This window comes from Crinia signifera, chromosome 4, assembly GCF_055691185.1.
Source record: "Crinia signifera chromosome 4, ASM5569118v1, whole genome shotgun sequence".
NCBI lineage: Eukaryota > Metazoa > Chordata > Amphibia > Anura > Myobatrachidae > Crinia > Crinia signifera.
The window spans coordinates 155,452,792-155,477,234 of record NC_139220.1 but is presented as its reverse complement, the minus strand read 5'-3'; the positions used below and the strand labels follow the sequence as shown (position 1 = coordinate 155,477,234).

Here is a 24,443-nt window from a genome sequence, read left to right as displayed (position 1 = left end):
ATGCATTCGCAGGGGTATGCCTACCATTTCCAAGGGAGCGCCCACAGTTTTGGAGGACACGTCCATAAAATGATGGGCTGTCCCCTGCATCTGCCCCCTGCCCACCCCCTTCCCGCCCACCATTGGGAAACTAGCCGAAGGCGTTCACTCCTGGGGTTTGCAAATGCGCATATTTGTGAATGCGCAAACTACCACCATCGGGTCAAGGGCGAATTCATACATTTGAGGAGCGCAGTCTCTTCGGGTTGACGGTACTTACACCTAGCATTTACTAAACACTTTTCACAGAGCAGACACTTTTGTTCTATCAATTACGTTTCCTCATACTTGCACGTTTATAACTTTGCACCATATTTCATCACTCAGACAGCCCCAGCATGATACCATTATTAAAGGATAGATTTCTTTAATGAATTACAGTCTACTCTATAGTACACATTTAGAAACGTGTTCCTGGAAATCTAGTGCTAGCATTGTGAAGTATGCACATGAAAATAGCGCTATGGGAAAAGAGTTGTGTATAGTCCGAGGCATGAATTCTGGGATGAGTTATTCCTAGCAGTGTGGTGGAGTTATCAAATGTCTTGCAAGAACCCAACAATGAGTCTGGGAGGAACGGTGCGCATGCGCTGCACGGTCTTTTCTCCTGCTCGTCTGAACTTGGCAGAGCATCGAGCAGCTGAGAGCTCTGCAAAACACAGGGGGCTCCTCTGCTACAGGAAGAGCGCTGCTCAGACTCTCCGCTTCAGATTTTACCAATGAGTCTTTTAGCATACAGTATGGGGAACCTATAGCAGTTTTGGCAATGCCCTGATCCCTCTTCTTTCGATATGACTGCAACGTAATGTAAGTGTAATTGCCATGACTTTTGTTGAACAGGGCAGCAGCAAGGCTGTATAGTATAAGCTGTCCCAAACTATGACTCATTAATAATGGGGTGCCAGCACAGTGCCAGTCACCGCTAACATGGCATGGCGCTACTTGTTTCTGATTACTTGCTAATTGTGCAGAGTTGTTTGTTTGGAAAGTTGTATGGCTAATGAATGAGTGCTCAGTGCGGACCTATAAGTGTCTCTGCTTCTCTTCTGACACACAGCTGCACAGACACAAATGGCTGCAGGTCACAGCCCCTGGCTGGAGAATCCAGCATTCCAGCACTGTGCACAACCCATCTATTCTCACATTCCCAGGCACAGTCCTTCTCTCCAGTCACTACTGTCACACTGCTGCAGTGCGGGGCGCCTTGTGCAGATAGCAAGGTAGCATGCACACTCTCATTACATGCACCCATACAGTACAGTAGCTTATCTGCCTCCTCCTGCTGCTGCTGCTTGCTGCACGTCCTGTCAGAGCTAGAACAAGTTCAGCTTTTTGTTGGTAACTTTTCATACTAGTGAGTATTCTCTGTTTACTCACTCTATTGTTTGTTTTATTTTAAATTATGTTTGGCAACTGTTTCACTTCTTATGTTTATCTATTAACAGGGATTATCAGCTACTTTTATCATATACCCTCCCACAATGCTCGTTTATGCTAAGTACCCCTAATGTGTTTTAAATAAATTAAAAGTATTTTCTTTATATTAATACCAGTATCAGAATTATTGAAATGTTTTTTTTTTTAAAATGTTCCTATTGCTAAGTTTTATATAGATCTTCTTATATTTTCTAATATTTGAATGCTATTGTATTGTTATCGGTTATATTTATTAGACTGAACCACTTGACTCTTGTACACACTGTGCAATTTTGGCTTAGAATTTGGACTATATAGTCAAAATTGTATGGAAAGTTAGCCAAAATCACACCCTTTTTACCCTGCGTGCGATACTGCTATACGGCCCCCAGAATCGGTATCAAACAGAAAAATAGATTGTGCAGCCAAGTCTAGTTTGACTGTTGCCTGCAGTGTATTTGGCCATAGACCAAATCGAACATAATCAATATAGCAAGTGCATGTAACCAAAATCGGCTCCATGCACTTCAAGGGAAAAATCACATAGTCAAAATTGGCCATAGCCTACATTTCACCATATTTATTATATTTTTTTCAATATTATATTATACCTTTATTTTAGAGGTATGAGTTATTTAAAATACAATTTACTACTGGGTTGTGTTTACAGACAGTAGCATTGACACATGTACTGTTGCTGTTACGCTTGGTCCAAAAGACTCCAATGATATGTTTTTTAAAACATGTTTTTCTTTCATGTTTTTTATTTCATTCTATTAAAAGGAAACTTTCATTTTATAAAAAAAAGGAAATTAATCAGTTGTTTATTGTAAAGTTATTATTTCGTAGAATGTTACAGTGGGGCAGAAGAATATAAACTAGAGATAAAGTGGAAGCAGATAACGCACCAGCCAATCAGCTGTGTTTGAAATATGACAGTTGGGAATTGATTGGCTGGTGCTTTATCTCCTTCCACTTTATCTCCAGTTTATCTCCAGTTTATCTCTTCTCCAGGCTTAATACATCTGCCCCAATGTTGGCTAAGATTTCACAATCCTAACCAGGCCTCTGATACGGAGTGAACTATTAGTTTTGATTTGATGTACTATTGTATTTAAAAAATCTATCTATCTATCTATCTATCTATCGATCGATCGATCGATCGATCGATCTATCAATCTATCTATCTTCCTATCTAGATTCCCACTGTTACATGTTCATTTACTAGAAATGTGATGTCTATTAATTTCTCTTTAGAGTGTAAGCTCTTGGAGCAGAGCTCTCATTCACATGTTTGCATACATGCTAAAATGCTGTAAATATCATTTGTTCAATTTTCTGTGCATCTGACATTCATCAAAAAAATCATAAAACTCTTGTAAAACATAAATAAACACAATGGATTTATTCATGTTTAACTTACAATTACAAGTCAGTGCATGTGTAGCTTAAAAGTGACAACATGTGCTATTCTGTAATATATTGAATAAACTGTTTATAAACCAGTTAACACTAATGATTTTCCTGCTTGTACAAAATCAAATACAATAGTGATATCAGTAAGTTGTATCATGCAGGAACTTCCTTGTGAAAATAATGGAGTAACTTAGTGTATGTTTTGTGTAAAGTTCGATTTTTATTGTTCTGCACACTAAAATAGATTTATTAACACTGTAAACTTTGAATGTGTGACACACACACAATCCTAGTTCATTCTTTCTGACAAAATCCTTCTTAGATGGACAAAACCATGTGCACTGCGGGTGGGGCAGATGTAACTTGTGCAGAGAGAATTAGATTTGGGTGGGGTTTTTCTTCAAAGTGAGATCTATATTGCAGTGTAAAATCATGCAGTCAGTATTTTCCCTGCACAGAAACAAAAAAACTCACCCAAATCTAATTCTCTCTGCACATGTTACATCTGCCCCCCTGCAGTGCACATGGTTTTGTCCATCTAAGAAGGATTTTGTCAGGAAGAATGAACTAGAATAAACCCCAAGGTTATCTTTGTATTTGAGTTCAGGTGTGAAATTGCTACTTGTTTGGTAAATGTCCCCATTAGTTGCTCTGGATTCCTAGAAGCTGTAAGAAGTGTATATTCTTTACTACCAATAGTCTGTGTAAACAGAATAGTTTTCTTTGGCCAAATTTACATGGTTAAAGTATGCCTTTGATACAAAGTAGGTACAGTATGTATTTGCTCTTTGTTTATGTCGATTGATATATTTTGAAATTTGGACTAAAGGCTACATTTCTTATTCAGCAATTCACAGGGTGTTTTGCAGTTGTTTTTTTATTTATACCCCTTTTAGACATACTACCCGGGATTTTGGCCAGGTTTACCCGGGATTTTCAACCCAGGTCACTCCCAGGATTTTAGTAACAGACCCCCTTTCACACTACACCTCAAATCCGGGAAATACCCGGGTAGACCCCTTTCACACATAAGCCAGGCTTTTCAAGCATTTCAGTGTTTCATCATTAAAATGGGACACGCCCCGGCAGCAAAAAAAAAGCAACATCACAGGTTTAAAACTGAAAAACCCGGGTAAACCCATTCAGACATAAGCCGGGTATTATACCCGGGAGTTAAATACCGGGAAAAACCCTGGTCAATTGCAGGTGCTCAGTATCCGGGAGTGAAATCCCAGGTATACCCTTTCAGACATACACTATTCCCGGGTTTGAGCGCGTTCATGTGAAAAAACCCGGGATTTTCGCGTATGTCAGAAAGGGGTATTATTTAGTTTTTTCTTACTTTTCCCGTGTTTGGTAGTTTGACAGCTTTTAAAAAGGTCACATTAAATTTAGGCGTAAGGGGGTATTTATCAAAGCAGGGGGAGAGATAACATAGTGATAAACAAAATACCAGCCATTCCGCTTCTGCCTTGCAATTTACAGACTGTTAAGCCCCGTACAAACGGGGGAGATATATTGCTCAGCAATATACTGTATTGCTCAGTTTCTCCTTTTCATCAGCAATTAGATCGGGGCTAAATACAGGAGCGCGCACCCGGCGATTTATCGCCGGGGCGCACTCCCATCACTGGCAATATGGTCGCCAGCGACCATATTTCCAGCGATTTCAGCCCCTATCGCCCCTGTGTGTACACAGCATTAGCGTGCTTCAGGTTGGTTTGGAAAGGGGCCGAATTAAGTTCTGTTCCCATGGTGGGGGATCTGCGCATGCGCATATTTGGGAACATTGGCAGAGGCGTTCGCATGGATGAAAAGGGAATGGGTCGCAACAGAGGAATGACCAGCATTTTATGGGCGTCCCCATGAAAATGATTGGCATTCCTCTGGGAACACAGGCGTGGCATTCCCTGCTTGGAGTGGGTGGCTGACATCACATGACATCCGCGCCCGCCCCCATTTGGCAATCAGCGGGCATGATAAAACTCAGTTCAGACTGAGACTATTATCTGTGAACGGCAGAAAAATCATTTGATGGTTAATGACCCCCTTGCGTGCTCCTGAGGGATTTGATTGGCAGGGGGGTGCAGACTTTCATCAGTGTGGCAGGCAGTGACTACCTGCTCCCTAGGCAGCGAATATATGCTGCCTAGCGATCAGTTCTGAATCAGGCCCAATATTTAAAAAAAATTAGAGTAATGAACGGATTGCTTGTTATTTTATCTCTCACAATGTTATCTCTGCAAAATATGTAGTCGTAAGGGGTGTACACACAGTGCGATTTGGCCAGGTGGTTTTTACTAGATAGTATACATTGCCTAGAAGGTTAGCCAGAATTGCCCTGCGTGTACACTGCGTCCAATATCACTGCGCAGCCCCACGGCGGCACTATTGCTCAACCTAATAGACTGTGCGGGCAGACAAATTTTTACTTTTGCTTAGTCAAATCGCCGAGCCCGTGTGTACACCCCTTTAATTGCTTTAATAAACATTACTTTTAAAAAATTAGCAATTTATTTGTGTTACATTTCAAGCGACCACCATACACTGGTAGAACAATAGTCCGCAGCGCCTTAATCAGAAGAACAGGTGAATGCGGCAGCCACCAGGGTTCCAGTTATGGGATGGAAACTTTAGTAAAAACATTTTACCTAGGTGGTGGGTGGAGCTGTAAAGCGACTGACTTTTCTCCTACAGTCAGAAATGAGACACATTTTAAAACAAATTCACTTAAATTTACTGCTCAGCACCAAATCATGTATTTCATTGAAATGGGTACATTGGAGTAAATTTGTACAAAATATCACACATAAATAGTGACTATTTGAAGATTAATCTGGAAACATACATTACATATATTAACTTCACTGTTGAATAAATGGGTTGGGATCGTTTGGTCTACAACTAGGTCAACAAGCATTAGGTCGACACCCTAGGTCGACAGGCAGCAAGGTCGACATGGGTCTAGGTCGACCTGGGCCTAGGTCGACTGGACATTACGTTAACATAAGCATTAGGTAGACATGGGCAAGGTCGACAGTCAAAAGGTCTACATGGGGGTTTTCACAGTTTTTTTACCCGAATGTCGACCCTGGACACAGTTTAAAGTGCACCGCATCTTCAGGCATTTTCTGGCACGATGGATGGTAGGGCATGAAATACCACCTGTCGGCACATGTCGGCTCAAAAAACAGTGAAAAACCCCACGTTGACCTTTTGACTATCGACCTTGCGCATGTCGGCCTAATGCTTGGGTCAACCTAATGACCTGTCGACCTAGACCCATGTCAACCTTAACCCATGTCGACCTTGCTGCCTGTCGACCTAGTGGTATCGACCCAATGCTTGTTGACCTAGTTGCTGTAGACCCAATGACCGTATCCCAAATAAAGATACCCATGGTCAGAGCACACATTTGTTTATGAGCATGGAATTAAATATGAATGTGTGCAAGAATTAATGAGGCCCAGCGTGATTGTGATTACTCATAAGTATGTGAGAATACTGTATCTGTTTTTTGGAGAGGTTGCAAAACTAAAATGTTTTCAAAATCAACAGGTGTGTGGAGGTGAAGCCACAAATTTGACAATAATTGGGACACTGTGGCAATGAATTATGTTTGCAATAGCACTATGCAAGCTTACAAACAGATGCACTTGTCTTTCTTGTGTTCTAAGTTAGATTATAGCTTTTAGTAGGATTTGCTTTTGCTAAAACTATTTGCAAGTTGATCTCTTTCCTTCTCTTTCTCTTTTGAAGTGCTCTGAATCTGTGGTTGTCCCTGGAGAGGATGAAGTGGTGAAAGGATGGGGCTTTCTCCTGCAAGATTGCACAATGGCCAGAGAGGACTCTGTGAAGTGCCTTCGCTGCCTGCTCTATGCCCTCAATTTACTTTTCTGGGTGAGTCAAGAGGGCCAGGCAGTCCCAGTCTGTCAAGCAGGTGGCAATGTCTCGACTCAGGTTACAGCTGGCCAAGAGAGAAAGCACCAAAGGGCAGAGCTAAGCATGAATTCATTTAGCAGGATTACTATGTATTTTCCAAAGATCTAAGGGTTGTCTTGTAGTAGTTCCTTTGATCAACATACACTGTTGCCGCATGTGCCAGTTCTCGTGCCAGCTTTTTCTACTTTATCAAAGGGAGCGGGTGATAAATAACTACCATGGAATTAAAGCAGCAGTGCATTTCTTTCATCATACTTCTAAATGGGCCCAGTAATATGCCTTATATTCATTTCTAGAATTATGCATTGACTTCTTATGTGTGCAATGCATATTCCTGGCCTTTAAAATCCCCTGAATTGCATTCAATTGTAAGTGAGCGAGAACAATGTATTTTAAGGTGTGTACACACGGGGGCAATTATAGCAAATATCGCTGGAAATATGGTCGCTGAGCGACCATATTGCCAGTGATTGGAGTGTGCACCAGCGATAAATCTCCGGGTGCGCGCTCCCGTTTTCTGCCCCTGAATGGTCGCTGGTCGGAGGAGCATGCTCCTCCGACCAGCGACATCCCCTGCCTCTTCTGGCAGTATGACATTTTCATCTGCGACCATCTCTGGTCGCTGATGAAAACGGGACACTGAGCAATATGATTGTTGAGCAATATATTGCCAGCGATCATATTGCCCCGTGTGTATGCACCTTAATACAGTGAGAACCTGTGGCTGCTTTCTAGCAGAACTTGCTGATGTTTTCAGTTTGAAAACAGCAGAGCAGTCTTAAAGCATTCTGGATTAATCATTCATTTTTCAGTATTGATATTGTGCGCAGATAAAACAAGCAAACTCTGACCAGAGCATGGTTTGTCAAATATGATTAGATAAATGTTGAATTCACTATGTATACTGTCACTTTCTCTCTGAATTTATGTAGACCATTATAGATAAGAAAAAAGCAAGTTATCTTAACTGTTTCGAACTGGAATGGATAGCATATATTTCATTGTGTCTATGTTGTGCATTTTTTTAATCTGATTTGTGCTTGTTTAGCTCCAGACTTTGAGAGTCTAGAACATTGAGCCCATTAATAATTACATTATAAGACATAATGGCTAATGGTGAATTTTGTTTCATTTTTCTAAGATTTAGTATTTTGTGCAATATTTTATGGTTGTGTTTTTATCTATTCCAGTACTACTTTGTAATACTCACATCAGGCATGCAGAAACAAGTTAAATCCCAGGAATAAATGTGTAGCGTGTACGTGTTTATTTTCTCCATGGCTTGTTCAAACATAAGTTCTGGGAACTTTTCTAAAATGAATGAAATCTAGCATGCAGTGCTTTAGTACATCTGTAATACATTGTGCCTTTAATAGTGTCATTTATTGTTATGGCCTCATAGGTTAATGCAATACAATCAGGATATGCTGGGTTTTAAAATGCTAAATGCAGCTTAGCTATTTTAGAAATAGATAGTGGGAACTGGATCATAATTGAATCTAATTATAATGTGCAATTTACTAGTGCATTTTCTAGTGGTAGGCCTCAACAAGCCTTCAATGTCCAGGCAACAGTCAAATCTTCTTTTTTCAACTTAATGTATGACTGGAACATACAGAGTCTAATGCCCCTTTCAGACCGCACTTTATAAACGGTATATTGCCGTTTTTTTACCGTTTTAAAATGGTAATCTGTGCGGTCTGAAAGGTGCAGGACCACTTAACCGGTTAGAAAATACCGTTTTTTCTAACCGGTTAAAATGCATAACCGGTATTTTAGGCTCAAAATCGGGTCTGAAACGGTATTTAGGACCCAGCCAATGAGCTGGGTCCTAAATTCAGTGCAGTGAATATTTAATGAGTGCTCATTTAATATTCACAGCACTGGAGCCGCCCCGCGCCCCCCCGCGCGCGTGTCGACACCCCTCCCCCCCACGCGTGTCGACGCCCCCCCCACGTGTCGACCTACCCCCCGTGCAGCCGGTACCTCCGTTGTGGATCCCGGCACTGCAGTTCAGTATGGTCGGAAGCACTTTTGAAAAAAAGTGTTTTTCAGAAAATGGCTGCCCCATAGGAAAACCTGTTTAAAAAAACTGTCTTTCGTATGGGGGCAGCCATTTTCCAAAAGTCACTTTTCTTATAAGAGGGGTGTCAACGCCGTTTAAGAGCTGCAGTGTGAAAGGGGTTTTATCTGGCAGACCCGTTTTTGGAAACGTTTTCAAATACAGGGTCAAAGCCAGTTATGCGGTCTGAAAGCAGCATAATTGTACATGGATTTTTGTATTTGTGCCTCTAGCATAGATTTTACACTTCTTATGTCTTGGACTTGAATATATGCTGGGCTGCATTATGGATGACTGTTGTTGGGTTACCTATTGATGGTCACCATTAATAGTACCAGTGATGGATTACCTTGATGGTGTGAGACAATCTGCAAGGGAACCATTGGCGGTAACCCCTGCTTTACTATTCATTAAGCTGTGGGCCAATCAAAGAACAAGGACTGCACTTTGCAGGCGTGTGTGCGTGTGTGTGTGTGGGGGGGGGGGCAGAGCATGGCTCGATGTCCTGACATCTTGGAAAAAAATTGGTGTTGTGTATCATCGATGGTGGGGAACCATCTGGTTCTCCCACATCGATGGAAAAGCTATCCTACATCAGTCATAAACCATCGATGATTTTGAATAATTGATGGCCGGCGGCCATCCCTAGGCTGAAAAGGTGGAAATATCATGTAAATTCACTGCATACTGTACAATAGTTACACATTTGAACTGTTCCCAAATGAAATGAACTTTCATTGATTACTTCCATTTTGCTGCTAGTTTGGACAGTGTACTGTTTGTATAATATGACATTCACAGTATATCGATTTATTATGGCTCAGGTGCATACATTATGGTTGGAAAATGTTTGGAAACACCTTTGAGTTTGTTGCATTATTGTGCATTGTTCCTTAATTTAATACAGCGGTTTGAAAACTGGTTGCCGCAGGTTGGTGGCCCAAGAATAAACCACATTTTTTATGGTCAGTGTGATAGGCAAAACCAGTACTGGTGGCTGCACTTTGTAAAATATAAAGCACAACCCTGTCTTCCACCACATAACTGATTATAAGTAAGACATGTAAGCAAAATATACCTAAGCGCTGTACACACGGGGCGATATTAGCCAGTATCGCTGGCTAAATGGTCACTGAGCAACCATATCACCCTGGTTTTTGTTGTGTACAGGCGATAAATCGCTTAGAGGGCACGCGCGCAGCCAGCCCTTAATGGTCACTGGTCGCAGGAGCATGCTCAGGTGATTTTGACTTTTCGGTGGTGACTTGTCAGTCAAAACTGAAAAGTCGCTGGAAAAATGGTACACTGTTCGATATGATCGCTGAACAATATATCGAGCAATAATAAGCCAAAGTTGATCAACAACCATATTGCACTGTGTATACACCTTTACTTTAATAATTTTGCTGAACTTCTCAACAAGAACCTTTTGGACTATGGGTGCCATAAAAAATATATGCTGATACTCTAGGAAGGATGTTTGGAAACCACTGCATTAATATCTCATTTTGAAAAGAAAAATATAATTGTATTAATTAATTACACATTATATTATATTTAATTCATTGTTCAGTATGAAAAAATATTTAGTTAGATCTGTTCTGCAACCCCAATATTTGATAGACTGATTGGGACAGGGGCCCTACATAAGTCTTTCCATGTTTATGTGGGTTTTCTTCACATCTTTTTATGGGTACTTATATGTTAGTTGGGCACCCACTATAGTTACTATGCTCATACCCCCACTCAGTGGCGGAACTCCCAGAGGCAATGGAGTCATTTGCCGGTGGGCGCCTGGCCAGAAGGGGGCACTGACTTCATTGCCACCTGGCTGATGGGTGGCTTAGGGAACGGACTTAATGTGACTAATATTAAGTCCGTTCCCTAAGCCGCCCATCATGCGAGAGCCTTCACTGTGCTGCCAGTGCCCCAACCCGACAAGCTCACCGCTCTGCTAGCTAGCTGGGCCGGGCATCTGCTGCACTGTATGGTGTTACGTAAGCAGCTCACCTGGTTCCTCTCATCTATCTGTGCAGCTGCACAGATGCCTGGCGGCTCCGTCCATCGCTGTGTGCTGATGACATCACCACAGTGCCGCGCGACCAGTCAGCCAGCGGCAGCCATGCAGGAGCCTGGCTACTGTAGATAAGTGTAGCAGGCCGCTGACTGGGTTAGGAGATCCTGTACCTTCTCGCCAGTCCCAGATGGACAGGAGATGAAGGGCTCTGAAGTTAAGCTCTCCAGCGAAAATAGACAGTTTTAAACTGTTCCAGAACTGAGTCTCAATACCAGAAGCTTTCCCCTGATTGAAGCCCACAGCCAAGCTACGGTACACTGGACACAGTGTGAGTAACCCAAAACCCAGCTCATTGCCATACATACATAATTAATAATTATTTTACCTATATGTGTTTTGGCAGTTTTTTTGCATATTTCCAAGGGGTTTCTTGCTTGTTGTCAGGGGGTTTCTTGCCCGTTCACAGCGCACTAGCGCTCCTGAAATCTTACACTTCAAGGTAGTGCTGTACGCACTACCTTCCCTTACAGATGTCACCTTCAATGCGGCGGACATTTTTTGGGGGGACATTTTATTTTTTTGCAAATTCCGTGATATAAAAATCTAGACAACCAACTTCATGCATTGCTGCTAATACGATTATTTTTACGACAGTAACGTCCTTGTGTGTGTGTGTGTGTGTGTGTGTAAATAGATATATTAAAGGGGGGGGGGGGCACCAACATTTATCTTGCCTCCGGGTGCCTGGCACGAACTTACGCCACTGCCCCCACTATCAATGTCGGCATGGAGTTGACTTTATGTAGTGTGGCGAGCGCAGCGAGCAACCATGCCCGAAGCGTGGCAAGCGTAGTCAGCCCCGTAAGGGGAATGCGGAAAACTAAGCAAATAGCTTAGTGGGCGCCCAACTAACATATAAGTACCTTTTTATTTCCTTCCACACACCACAGACTTCCCAGTAATTTAATTACTATAGACTGTAAACTGGCACCCCTGGGGTGCCTCAGAGCACCTGCAGGGGTGCCTAGGGTTAGTGGTCCAGAACCAATTTGAATTATTTCTGGTCAGTGTTATATGCAAAACTAGTGCTTTTGGCTATATATCATAACGTTTTTGGGCACACAGAAACAAATCCTATCCCTCATCACATAACTGAACCAAGGGGTTGCCTAGGGTTGACGTGAAAACAATTCTGTTACACTAAGTGCCGTGCCATGATTCAGAAAAGTTTGGGAGTCACTGGTGTATACTGAGGAAAATGAATAAACCTCTTTACAGGGATGTGTGATATGTCAATATATAAATAACTGTTAATAAATAAACTACTCCTGATAGCCAGATACCAGATAGTATTCCGTTTTTTTTTTGCTGCAGCATAACAGTACTATTGCAGTTTGCCTGAGTTCTACAATTTGTCTGGAAAAATTTCGATGCACACAGTTTTAGCATTCCCTAATAGAAAAACTGTGGCAAGGCATGATGGGACTTGTAGTTTCACAACAGCTGGAAGGCCATAGTTTGGACATGCCTGGTATAGGATGATAGACAATGTCTAGGTCGAGACCTAAGAATAGTCAACATACCCTAGGTCGACATTGACAGATTGTCAACACAGGCTTTAGGTCGACATGGGCAGGGGTGACATGAATAAGGTCGACATGAGTTTTAAAATGTTTGTTGTCTATGTCAAGCTATGTAGACATGGACACGGTATATGTGTGCCATTGCGCTCGCCATGCTTCTGCCATGGTGCCTCCCTGCGCTCGGCACACTATATTCTCACTCTATGCCCACTTGGATAGGCGTGACTAGATATTTGTAGGCCCCATAGCAAAAGTTTGTAAGGGCCCCCTATTTAGCAACTGATGGTGATAAATGTATGTAAAACATATTACTTAAATGGTAAATATGGGCCCCCTTCAGCTCTGGGCCCCATAGCAGCTGCACCCCTTGCACCTATGGTAGTTACGCCCTTGCTTGGATAGTAAAGTATGAAAAACCATCTTTTAAAAAAAAAGAAGTGAGACTCATGTTGACCTTATTTATGTCGACCATGTCCATGTGTCGACCATAAGCTTGGGTCAACTTTCTGTCAATGTCGACCTAAAGTATGTTAAATATTGTTAGGTGCCCACATAGTCACTGTCGGCCATTAGTGGTCGACCTAGTGACTGTTGGGACCGCATACCATGTAAAAAAAAAAGTGTATCTCAGATATGTAAGGTGTGCTTTAAACTTCATGTAAGAGGCAACAATTTTTTGGCATTTATAGCAAAGAAATGCAGAATCCACAGCAGAAGGTGCTTGTGTACAAGAGTTGTACCTAGAACACTACTAAAATCAAGGTTCTAAAGTCAGTCATCAGTTAATTCAATTTAATATTAATTAATAATTGGTACTGGTCAATATAGTGTTATTTGATTTAATTAAGGCTATGAGGCTTGATTCTTCAAGCAGTGAAAAGAGTGAAGTGTTATTGCGAGAAGTTGCTATAAGTAACCAATTACAAGCTACATATTAATTTATAGCATGTACTTGACAAATGTTTCCTGAAAGCTGATTGGTTGCTTTGGCAAATTCTCCACTGTTCCTCGTCTCCCCTCTTTTCTCAGCTTGATACAATTGTTTCATGATCTAGAATTCTGGAAATTATCCAGTGTAGTTTAATTTTAATTTGTCAGTATGACTTATACAGCTAAAATGTATTTAATACATTACAATGTTTAAAGGCCCATACACACTTGTAGACTTTCATTTCAAAAGACTTTGCCAAAATCTTTGATAGATTTATCTTTCCCCAAAGTAGTGCGTACACACTGAGTTATTTTCCCCAAAGAGCAAGAGATTTTCAGGAGACGAAAGACTTTGCTGAAAATCTTTCATATAAAAGGCGATTTACATAATGGGCTGGGTTTGTATTCCAAGGGTGGGAGCAGCGGCCATTTTATTCAGTGCATTTCTGTTCTTGGTGCCTGATTCAGAACGGATTGCTGGGCTGCGTATATGCGGAGCCCAGCAATCAGGTAAACTCCACCCCATGCCGCCCTGACCGGGGAAAATCCCACCCATGTGCACTGCAAACGTTTCATTTGCAGCTGTGCATGTAGGGAGAAATCCATTCACTTGCGACAGCAATGTATATGTTACGCCATAACAAAATATACATTCGGGGGGGGGGGGGGGGATAACATATACATTGCTGGCCTGCAAAAAATTTAAGGCATGGCTTTGTGGGTCAGGGGACTATGCACACCGTAATGCCCATTACACATATGCAACACACCGTAATGCCCATTATATATAATGCCACATAATTGCCGTTTACCTACAGTGCTCATTGCTAGGGTTTTCATGCACTGTGCCAGGGGTAACATGCTATGTGCACTGCACTGTGCTGTTCTGCCTCCTTACGCTCACCGTGCCCTGCTGTCTGTCCCTGCCTGCATCACTAAAGTAGACCGCCGGGCAGAACGGTGGGGAAATCCGACTGTCTCAGAGCAGGTCCATCTGTCCGAGACTCGCAGCCAATCAGGCAACGGTGGCTCGCAAATTCCAAGCCGGCATGCCATTTGAAATAGAGCAGGCCCAACCATCTGCTTTGCGGCTGAGACAGCCGAGTTTACCACTGCTCTGCCGGCTGTCTCCTTTAACGATGCAGGCAGGGACAGACAGCAGGGCAAGGTGAGCGGAGGTTCCGCCTCCACAATGAACTGACGGAACGCAGTTATGCCCCGTGCCGGCTCAATTTAACCCATGGTAGGCAGTAATGCCAGTAATATATACGTTGCTGGCCTGTGCCAGCAACGTATATATTACTGGCTAATAAATCATCACTGGTGAGCAGTGGTGGCAGTAATATATACATTGCTGGCATATGCCAGCTATGTATATATTACTGGATAAAAACGAATTCATTGGTGGCAGTGGTGCCAGTAATATATACACTGCTGGCATGTGCCAGCTATGAATATATTACTGGCTAATAACTACTGTAACTAATTGGTGGCACTGGTGGCAGTAATATATACATTGCTGGCATGTGGCAGCTATGTATATATTACTGGATAAAAACAAATTCATTGGTGGCAGTGGTGCCAGTAATATATACACTGCTGGCATGTGCCAGCTATGAATATATTACTGGCTAATAACTACTGTAACTCATTGGTGGCACTGGTGGCAGTAATATATACATTGCTGGCATGTGGCAGCTATGTATATATTACTGGATAAAAACAAATTCATTGGTGGCAATGGTGGCAGTAATATATACATTGCTGGCATGTGCCAGCTATGTACTGTATATATTACTGGATGAAAACGAATTCATTGGTGGCAGTGGTGGCAGTAATATATACATTGCTGGCATATGCCAGCAATGTATATATTACTGGATAAAAGCAAATTCATTAGTGGCAATGGTGGCAGTAATATATACATTGCTGGCATGTGCCAGCTATGTATATATTACTGGATAAAAACAAATTCATTGGTGGCAGTGTGTGGAGCACAGCGGCAGGGCGTATGACAGGCTGTGCTGTGGGCAGGGACCAGTATGTATGAAGCAGAGTGGCGCAGCGGTGTGACTACGCGCGTGGAGCAGGGGAAGGGAGCGGCAGAGTCACTGAGGTGGTGAGTATGCTCCAGCGCCGGGGAGAAGGGGGAGGGAGCAGGGGGAGGGAGGAGGCGGTCAGTCGGGCTGAAAGTCTCTGATTCTTCAGCCCGGCTGCCGTACACACCTGGCGATGATGGCTCAAATATGAGCCATCATCGCCAGACATGCTGGTAAAACCAGCAGATAGCCCACTTTGCTAGCGATGATGCAGGAGCGCGCATCATCGCTAGTCGGGCATCGGCAGCCCATACACACTTGCAGACTTTAAGCTGAAACTCGCTCAAAACGGCTGTTTTGAGCGAGTTTCAGCTTAAAGTCGGCAAGTGTGTATGGACCTTAACAGTTCATGCTTTTCTTGTTAGAAGAGAATTGCAGAGGCATCAATTGAGTGCACCTGCATACAGGGCCCTGAGACTATTTATGACATGACACACTTACCTGTGTGAGGAGCATGGCACTAGGGTCAATGAACTAACAGGAAGAAAGCCCCCCATACACGGTCCGTTAATCGGATCCGTTGTGTGCTTAAACAGCACACATCGGATCGGATTGCATCCCTAGTGCATGCAGTGTGCATGCACTGCGATCCGATCCGATGTATAGCTAGTACAAAAAGTATGTGCAGCACATACTTTTTGTACCGTACTATGTGATGCGCGGGAGCGCGCATCGCATAGTACAGAACGGAGCCATACACAACGGACCGTGTATGGATTCCTGAAGGCTTACTTTATAAAAAGTATAGAAGGCATAATTCCATGTGACAGCTTTATTATATATCCAGGTAGCCCACCGATAATCTGGCACCCCTGATTCCAGCACTGTGCCGTATTAACCATTTAGCAGGATTATCGGTGGTATCTCTAACAACTTTCTATCCCACCCCTACTACCTAAACCCTATTCTCCCACAGCCTAACTCTACCCTATGGACTGAGACCTCCCGCAGCCTAATTGAGGCCTCCCACAGCCTATCTGACACCTGATGTGTCCTGATTAAAAGAGGTGCCGTACCATCAGGTGCCGCAAAGTCAGTAGTGTACCTGTACATGCAAATTCATTACATAAATAAGAACTACACTAGCATCAGTTACTACTATAATACCTGAACAATGCTGAAGCCATGGAGACACAATTTACATGCCATTATTTCACTCACAGTTTAACAAAATAAATCTGACATTTATTAGCTGAGAGATTTTAAAATGTATGAAAGGAAAATATACTAGAATTTTGGTTATAAGTATTTCATAACTGTAAATAAGGGCTGATAACTTATCCAGCTCTAAAATCAGTAATGTGCTGAATGCTTAGTGAAATTTAGTGCCGTCAGATGTCCTCAGTTTGTTTACTGATCTCAGATTTCACTTACTGGCTGGCAAATATGTGACTATATTTGTTCTGGATGTCTGTGCGTTTACTGATGGTTGGTTACTCCAGCTCCCTCTGGAACAATTATTATTCCTTAAACTTTCCAATGGCACATTTACATTCCCCATGTTTTAATATATGTAATTTAGTAATATTCTAAAAATGTTTTGCTATACATAGCAGTAATGATGCAGGCATATTTTGTGAACCATTGGATGGTTCACATGCATTGCCATCATTCTAGCAATCCCTAATAGCCAAATTGTGGCAAGGCATGCTGGGATGTGTAGTTTTAGCACATCTGGAGGGCCGCAGGTTGGACATGCCTGGTTTATACCATCAGTCGTACAGTTGTGTGCACTGCATATAGCAGAACTCTTTTGCACAGACTTTAAGGTGTGGTTTATTACACATCCAATGGCCATTCCTGTTTTAACTATATTTAGAAAAAAAATCTAAAATATGCCCATTATAAAATTGTTTTGTCTTATAATATTGGACAAAATAATAGTTAGCATGCCTTTATTAATAAAAAAAATCAGTTAATCTTGTATTTATAAAAACAATGTAACAAAACTGAAATGTCACCTATTTAATATGTAGTGAACGATTTGATTGATCTGTATCTATATATGAAACTATTAACAAAGTATTTACTTATTATAAATAACTATAGTAACATAAGCTTTTGCAGATTCTAAAGCCATATTGGTTGTTTCTAACAAATTAAACTGAAAAATTACCTTTTGGATGACATCCAAATGAATCAGGATTACATGACCAGGATGTAAAAGTTGGCTGATGATGCACTGGCGTACTGTATGTATACTGTCCTCACCTAAGGAGAACGAGGAAGCTCCCTTTGGCTACAGTATGTCACATCTGGCTATGTGTACCAGTACCTCTATTTACTGTAGGTGACATTCATAGCTGCAATATGCATAGGAAGTTAAAATAGACAACATTCATACTGTATCCTGATCCAGATAGGTACCTACTTCCTCATGTAAACAAACATCTACTATATTGAACATACTGTATAATTATGTTCTCATTTTCAGATACTGCTACAAATTGGTTTTATACTCTGGGCAGTATTCAATGACCATAATCGCGATGTGCAGCGAATCCTGTTTTGGATTCGCTGCACAGTTGCCGTGTTCCGGAGGGCTGGAGCCCTCACTGCCAGCCCTCGCTGACACACTATTCAACGCTGGCGAATCTTAACCCGCCGCAGGGAGCCGGTGGATGGCGGCAGGCAGGGAGATGGAAGTCTCCCTGCCTGCCCCAGAATGTATGTGGGGGGTAGGAGAGCTCCCCTGGACCCAGGCAGCACAAGCTCCCCCTGGAGAGCTAGCAGGGGACCTGGTAGGAGCCGCTATCACTGCTCCCAATTGTGCATATGTAATGATCGGGAGCAGTGAATATATGAATATGTAATGAGCGCCTCTCGGCTCCCGGCCCCCTGCTGGCTGTTATGTGTAAAAAAATATAATATATAATATATTTTTAAATTAAATATATATTCATGTGCTGTAAGCACATGAATAAAAATAGCATGCCCCTTCAAAGAATTAAATTCCTGATTTTTTTACACCAAATAAAAAAAAAAAAACATTATTTTAAAAGTTCACATTCCACTTCACCATGAAAAGATGGCGATTGCTACACGGTGACACACGGCGAAAATCACTTAGAAAGCAATTCGCCATCTTCTCATTGAATACACTCACGGCGAATACATTGAAAAACCCATTTAAAAACCACAGCGAATTGCGGAGAGTATCAGACGGTGAATTGTCCCTCATTCACTGTTCGCCATCTGCAATAAGTGCACGTTGAATAGGGTGATTCATGAAACATGGCGAATTGGCCTCATTGAATACTGCCCTCTGACTAGGGTCCTATTTATCAAACTATTTTTTTGGCATAAAATTATGTGGAAGCTGAAGTTTCTAATATCATGATTTGAGGATATCTACCAATGATTAATGCATTAGATAGAAGTCTCCTGCAGAATGCTTACTAGGAATACAGATCAAAGTTCACATTATTATCAATGAGGGCTATGATCTGACCCATATGTACTTTATTAAACCATGAAAATCTGATCCATTGTCAGATGATGTTAATGCATGGAAGCATAGTTTGCAGGAGAGAGATCTATCTATTCACCTCCTGAAGCCTCTACCCTGTGCTGGCCCCAATTCTGGAAACTGGTACTGTCCGATACCCTTTGGGGGTAATGCTATGTGGAGATGGGAAAAGCTTTTCCCATCTCCACATGGCGTTACCCTATAGAAGCCTATAACCTAATAATTCTCTATTGCCATAATAGCAGCCAGCTCAAAAATTGTTGGCCCAGGCCTAAATCCCAAAAAAGGGGGTTCCCCCTCATCAAAGACAATCAGCCCTGGCCTGAAAACCCAAGGTTCTCTTCTGCACCCCTATTGGCGGTAATCATAACTAAACATAAATTATACTGTTGTAAGCCCCATTCAAATACTTCACGTATATAGTAGTCTGAGGTAAATATAGTGTTACTGTAAAATATTAGATACTGTATGTCTAGTTTGGATACTACACTGGATACTAAGTATAATTGGAGGATACTATACTGGATAATAAGTATAACTGCAGGAATACACATTTGTATGTTTTTGTATCCATATATCCAATAACACAGTTAAATATTCATGCATTTGTGAATGAGTACTAATAGGTATATGTACTGTTTAAATGAGTGGTGTTTTATATTGGGCATGAAGACAAAATGTACTGGAAAAGGAACGTTCTAGAATAGGCATGGGACCAGTGTCTATGGGACAATTCATAGAGGGGATATACATTAAAGTGGAGGAGGGTAAAGGTGCTCACACGGATTCAGTATTGAATCCCGGCGGTCGGGATCCCGGCGTTCAGAATCCCGACGCCGGAATCCCGACCGCCGAAATGCCGACAAGGGGGGGACGTGGATCGCCCCCCCCCTTGCGGGCTCGCTGCGCTCGCCACGCAGCGGGCCCGATGCCTCGCTACGCTCGGCACGCTATTTTATTCTCCCTCCAGGGGTGTCGTGGACACCCCAGGAGGGAGAAAGTGTCGGCATTTCGGCGGTCGGGATTCCGGCGTCGGGATTCTGAACGCCGGGATCCCGACCGCCGGGATCTTAACTGCATCCCGCTCACACATACTAGAAAGATGTGTAAAAGTTAAGTTGTGTGGAAAGATTTCCCTTGAACTCCCCATCATCGCTCCTCCTCCACATCATCCCCCTATCAATCGCATGCCACCCCCTCCTCCCCCGTCGCCACATCTTACTGACGATCACCTGGGCACCAGAATGTGTGTGAACACTCGAACACCAGAGCACCTGGGTACACATGATGTGTGTACCGAAGTAGTTTATCAGAGGCGAGACCCAGCAGTGGGGCTGGCATTAATAAATAAATACAGTGCTGGAGCAATGCCAGGGTGGGAGTGATGGAGGCAGTGCCATGCTGCATTTGCAGCATGACATCGCTAGCAACATTCCCAGGTTTTCTCAGAGTTCTCAGCAACTGTCACATCTAAATGAAGGAAACATTTTAACCCCAAGGCACAATGCTAATGATTTCTGCTACAAACCACCTGAATCAGTGAGAAATAGTCTAGAAACATATATAGGTATATATGAGCATCATATAAACTACTTAACACCTTCCCAATGAATATATGTGTAATATATGTTTATTAAGAATTACCATAGTGCAGACATGTCCAAACTATGGCCTCCAGCAACTACAAGTCCCATCATGCCTGCCACGGTTTTGCTATTAGGGAATGCTAAAACTATGGCAAGGCATGCTGGGATGTGTATTTTCACAACAGCTAGAGGTCCACAGTTTGGACATGCCTGCTTTAGTGGATAAGATGTAAATTTTCTAGACACAAAAGGCAATTGGTAGAAGGATATATTGAGGGCCTAGAAATTAAAGGTCAAAACCTAACTGATGTTTCCTGGATACTAAAACAATAAATATTTTATTATTTGACTACATTAGTAGGATTTTAGTTGGTCTTGTCCCCTATTGTAGGTGTTAGCAGGTCTCCAGAGCCAATTAACTATACAGCAGCAGCAGGTGCACTACAGAGTTCTGTTGGAAGAGCAGCTGTCACTCTTGGATCCTGCTGTGAACCACACAGGTGCAGCTCTATTGGGGCCGACTGCACATACGCTTTTTCTATAATGTGCACGTACAGGGACATTTTGCCACTGCCAAGGTGCTCGCAGCCTGACTGACAGGCAAGGATGTGCCGGGATGGTTCCCCCATTTTGGACGTGCCTATTGAAACATTGGGAGTGGCAGGCACAATGCAGGAATTCTCTTGCCTGCTAGGGCTTGATGCCCGGAAATCACAAAAATCCTTGCAGCTGCCGAGTGACTCCTGGGTTACAAGGCAGCTGTAAGCGGCAGGAACAGGAGGAGAAATCATTTGAGGGTATGTACCCATTGAATCATTTCTCCACTGTGTGGGCGCAGGTCTGAATTGGTCCCCAGATCCCTCACATTCTCACCCCTAGAAGCAGCGGTGAGAATGCGAGAACATAAATCTGGGTCTGGGATTTGAACCTGAATATGATGAGTTATTCATCAGCAGATTGTCATTACCAGTTGCTTTTACTGTATTTCTCTTTCGTCCATCCTGGTGACACAGCTAACCCTGGGATGTAGGAGGATCCGCAGGAGCCAAGGCACCTATGCTGAAGTCTTTGTATGCAGGCTCCTCCCTTTTGCATCCCATCATGCTCCAGTTTGTTTTAGGTGCCCACAGAAGTGGGTGCTATGCTTTCCGCCATTTTTTCTTTGAATTTTCAGAGATAGTTAGGTTTTTATTATTTTATTAATTTAGTAGTTAGTGCAGGTTTTCCAGTGTGCTGCTTCTGACAGAAGCGCCGCACACTGAGAGCGCAGCAGAGGCTGACAGAAGCGTGTCCTGTCAGCTCTCTGTGTGCAGGGGTAGGCTGTCTGCACCCACTGCACAGAGCTTAACCTCATAATGGAAGAGGTTTACCTGGGCCCCAGGGGTGTCCTAAACCGGCTCCTTACTTAGAAGGGGATCATGGGGGACGGACCTCCCACCATCTTGGATTGGGCTTATAGACTGAAATCCCACTAGGGAGGTGAAGTCTATTACATGTGTCAAGCTCAGCTGGACGACTCCAAGTGATCCCAGTGAGGAGAAACACTTGTGGGAGCGGCGAAAGAGGGAAAGGTGCCAAACTGGCTACCTTACCCCGCTGAAGCAGAGACTTGGTCTCTTCCTGCTCTGTGTGCTGGTGACATTTCTCTCCATACTGCGGAGCTGAAACCTGGTTCTTCCTTCACAGTACAGTGGTGCAGTTACTCCTGGAAAGCGCTACCCCCGCTGATCGCTGAGGTCTCTGGCAGCAAGGAGCAGACAGATAAGTACACTGTTACATTACTTTGTGCTTTGCCTGACATTGTGCACCGTGGATTCATTATGACTGTGATTGTGACTGATATTCTGTTATGTTCCCTTCGGATGAAGGCATGGTTTCCTTGTTAGGGGAAGCTTGGAAAGTTCCAGATGAGAAAGTGACTATGTCAAAGAGGTTTGCAAACATGTACCCCATGCCGGAGGAGCATGTGAAATTGTTGAAAAAGGTTCCTTTAGTGGATGCTCCGATAGCAAGATTGTCTAAGGCCACTGCTTTACCTGGGCAGGGTGGGGTGGCCTTTAAGGACCCCGTCGACAAAAAAGTGGAAGGATGCCTTAAAGCAGTATTTGAAGGAGTGGGTTACACACTCCGCCCAATTGCTTCAGCATGGGTAGCCAAAGCAATTATTAAGTGGGCTGAGGCTTTGGGAAATCAGCTGCAGCCTGATTCGGAGGCCTTTATCTTAGCTGAAAAGCTCAGATGTGCAGCAGAGTACATTTCTGAGGCTGGGGAAGAAGTTGCAAAGATGGCGTCTAAGGTATCCGGCACTTCAGTGTCTGCGAGATGAGCCCTCTGGCTTAAAGTGTGGGAGGCAGACAGTGAATCTAAGAAATCCCTGGAGTCTCTGGCTTTTAAAGGGGAGTTGCTTTTTGGTTCTGCACTAGAATCTATCATAAAGCAGGCCACGGGGGGTAAGAGTACCTTCCTTCCTACCACAGCTAAAGCTTCATGGTCGAAGTTTGGACTTTTTAAGCCTTCCTTTTGCTCATCATTTCGGGGTGGAGCATCCAGCAGAGGACAGGCAGAAAGAGGTAGATTCCCAGCCAATAAAGAAAAAGCTTCCAAATCTAGGTTTGGAGCCTTTAGCAAGAAGCAGGTGTCAAAAAGAGAGGATAAGTCCTCTGCATGACGGGGCGGAGACTCCCCGTTCTGGCCTCAGAGTGGGGGGTGGCCTCCTGCAGTTTCGGGACCAATGGAATATTCCAACTTCGGACCCTTGGGTTTTCTCCATTGTCTCAAAGGGTTACCAGATAAATCTCAGGGGCGTTCTCCCACAGAGATTTCTCCCTACTCCTTTGCAGAGGGAAGCCAGCTCACGTACTGCCCTAATGGGGGCAGCATTGTCTCTCAGAGAGAAGGGGGTGGTGGTCCCGGTTCCTCAGGAGGAACGAAGGAAAGGATTTTTTTCAATCCTCTTCCTGGTCCCCAAACCAGATGGGACTGTCAGACCCATTCTAAATTTAAAGTCTTTAAATCAGCATCTGTGGGTGGATCATTTCCGCATGGAGTCTCTGCGTTCAGTGCTTTGAAGCATAGAACCAGGGGAATATCTAGCATCAGTGGATATTCAGGATGCGTATCTTCATATACCCATATGCAAGGAACATTAGTCGTTACTTCGCTTTGCGATAAGGAAAACGCATTTACAGTTCCAGCTGGCGACGGCTCCAAGGGTCTTCACAAAGGTGATGGTTGTCATGGCAGTGGCCCTCAGACTGAGAGGCATAGTGATTATTCCCTACTAAGGCAATCTGCTATTCAAAGCAGAATCAGAGGAAAGACTTCAAGAACACCTAATAGTGGCGACACGGTTCTTACAGGACATGGGATGGGTGTTAACATCGGGTATTCGGGTATTCCTACAAAAGTCCAAAGCAAGAGACATCTGTCAATTAGTATTGATGATCTTGCAGGCAACAAGTCCTACTGTTTGGCAGGGGGTGAAACTTCTCGGCAAAATGGTGGCGACGTTCGAGACACTCCAGTTTGCCAGGTTTCATTCAAGGACATTTCAATGGAACATCCTGTCCTGTTGGTCAGGGAATGTGAAATCCATGAAACAAGAGAGATTACACCTATCTCAGGAGACAAAGGAATCCTTAGTCTGGTGGATGGACATAGAGACGTTACAGCTGGGGTGTTCCCTTCGCTCTTGGGACTGGGTGGTGATCACGACCAACGCCAGTCTCTCAGGGGTTGGGGGCAGTGGCCCTTCACCTACGATTGCAGGGTCTATGGTCCAGGCACGAATCCAAACTGCCAATAGATATATTGGAACTTTGAACGGTTTAGAAAACTCTTCAGCAGGCGGAAGCTTCTCTGAAGGGCCTCCCGATACGGGTGCA

The 24,443-nt window shown here is 43.3% G+C and overlaps 1 protein-coding gene across 3 annotated transcripts in view; it reads left to right on the top strand.

Annotated features, from left to right (window-relative positions):
• Positions 1–690: 690 nt before the first annotated feature.
• The window catches only part of TSPAN12 (tetraspanin 12), a 185,396-nt gene continuing 161,643 nt past the window's right edge, over positions 691–24,443 (top strand). For 2 of the 3 annotated variants that reach the window (XR_014473434.1, XM_083182821.1), the window contains exons 1-2: positions 691–846; positions 6,631–6,771. Coding sequence is in view for 2 of the 3 variants with exons in the window: in XM_083182821.1 (XP_083038947.1) it covers positions 6,706–6,771 (66 nt within the window). In the remaining variant the exon portion in view is untranslated. Of the gene's footprint in view, positions 847–1,246; positions 1,394–6,630; positions 6,772–24,443 lie in introns of those variants that run through there. The other variant, XM_083182822.1, reaches the window with a different exon arrangement.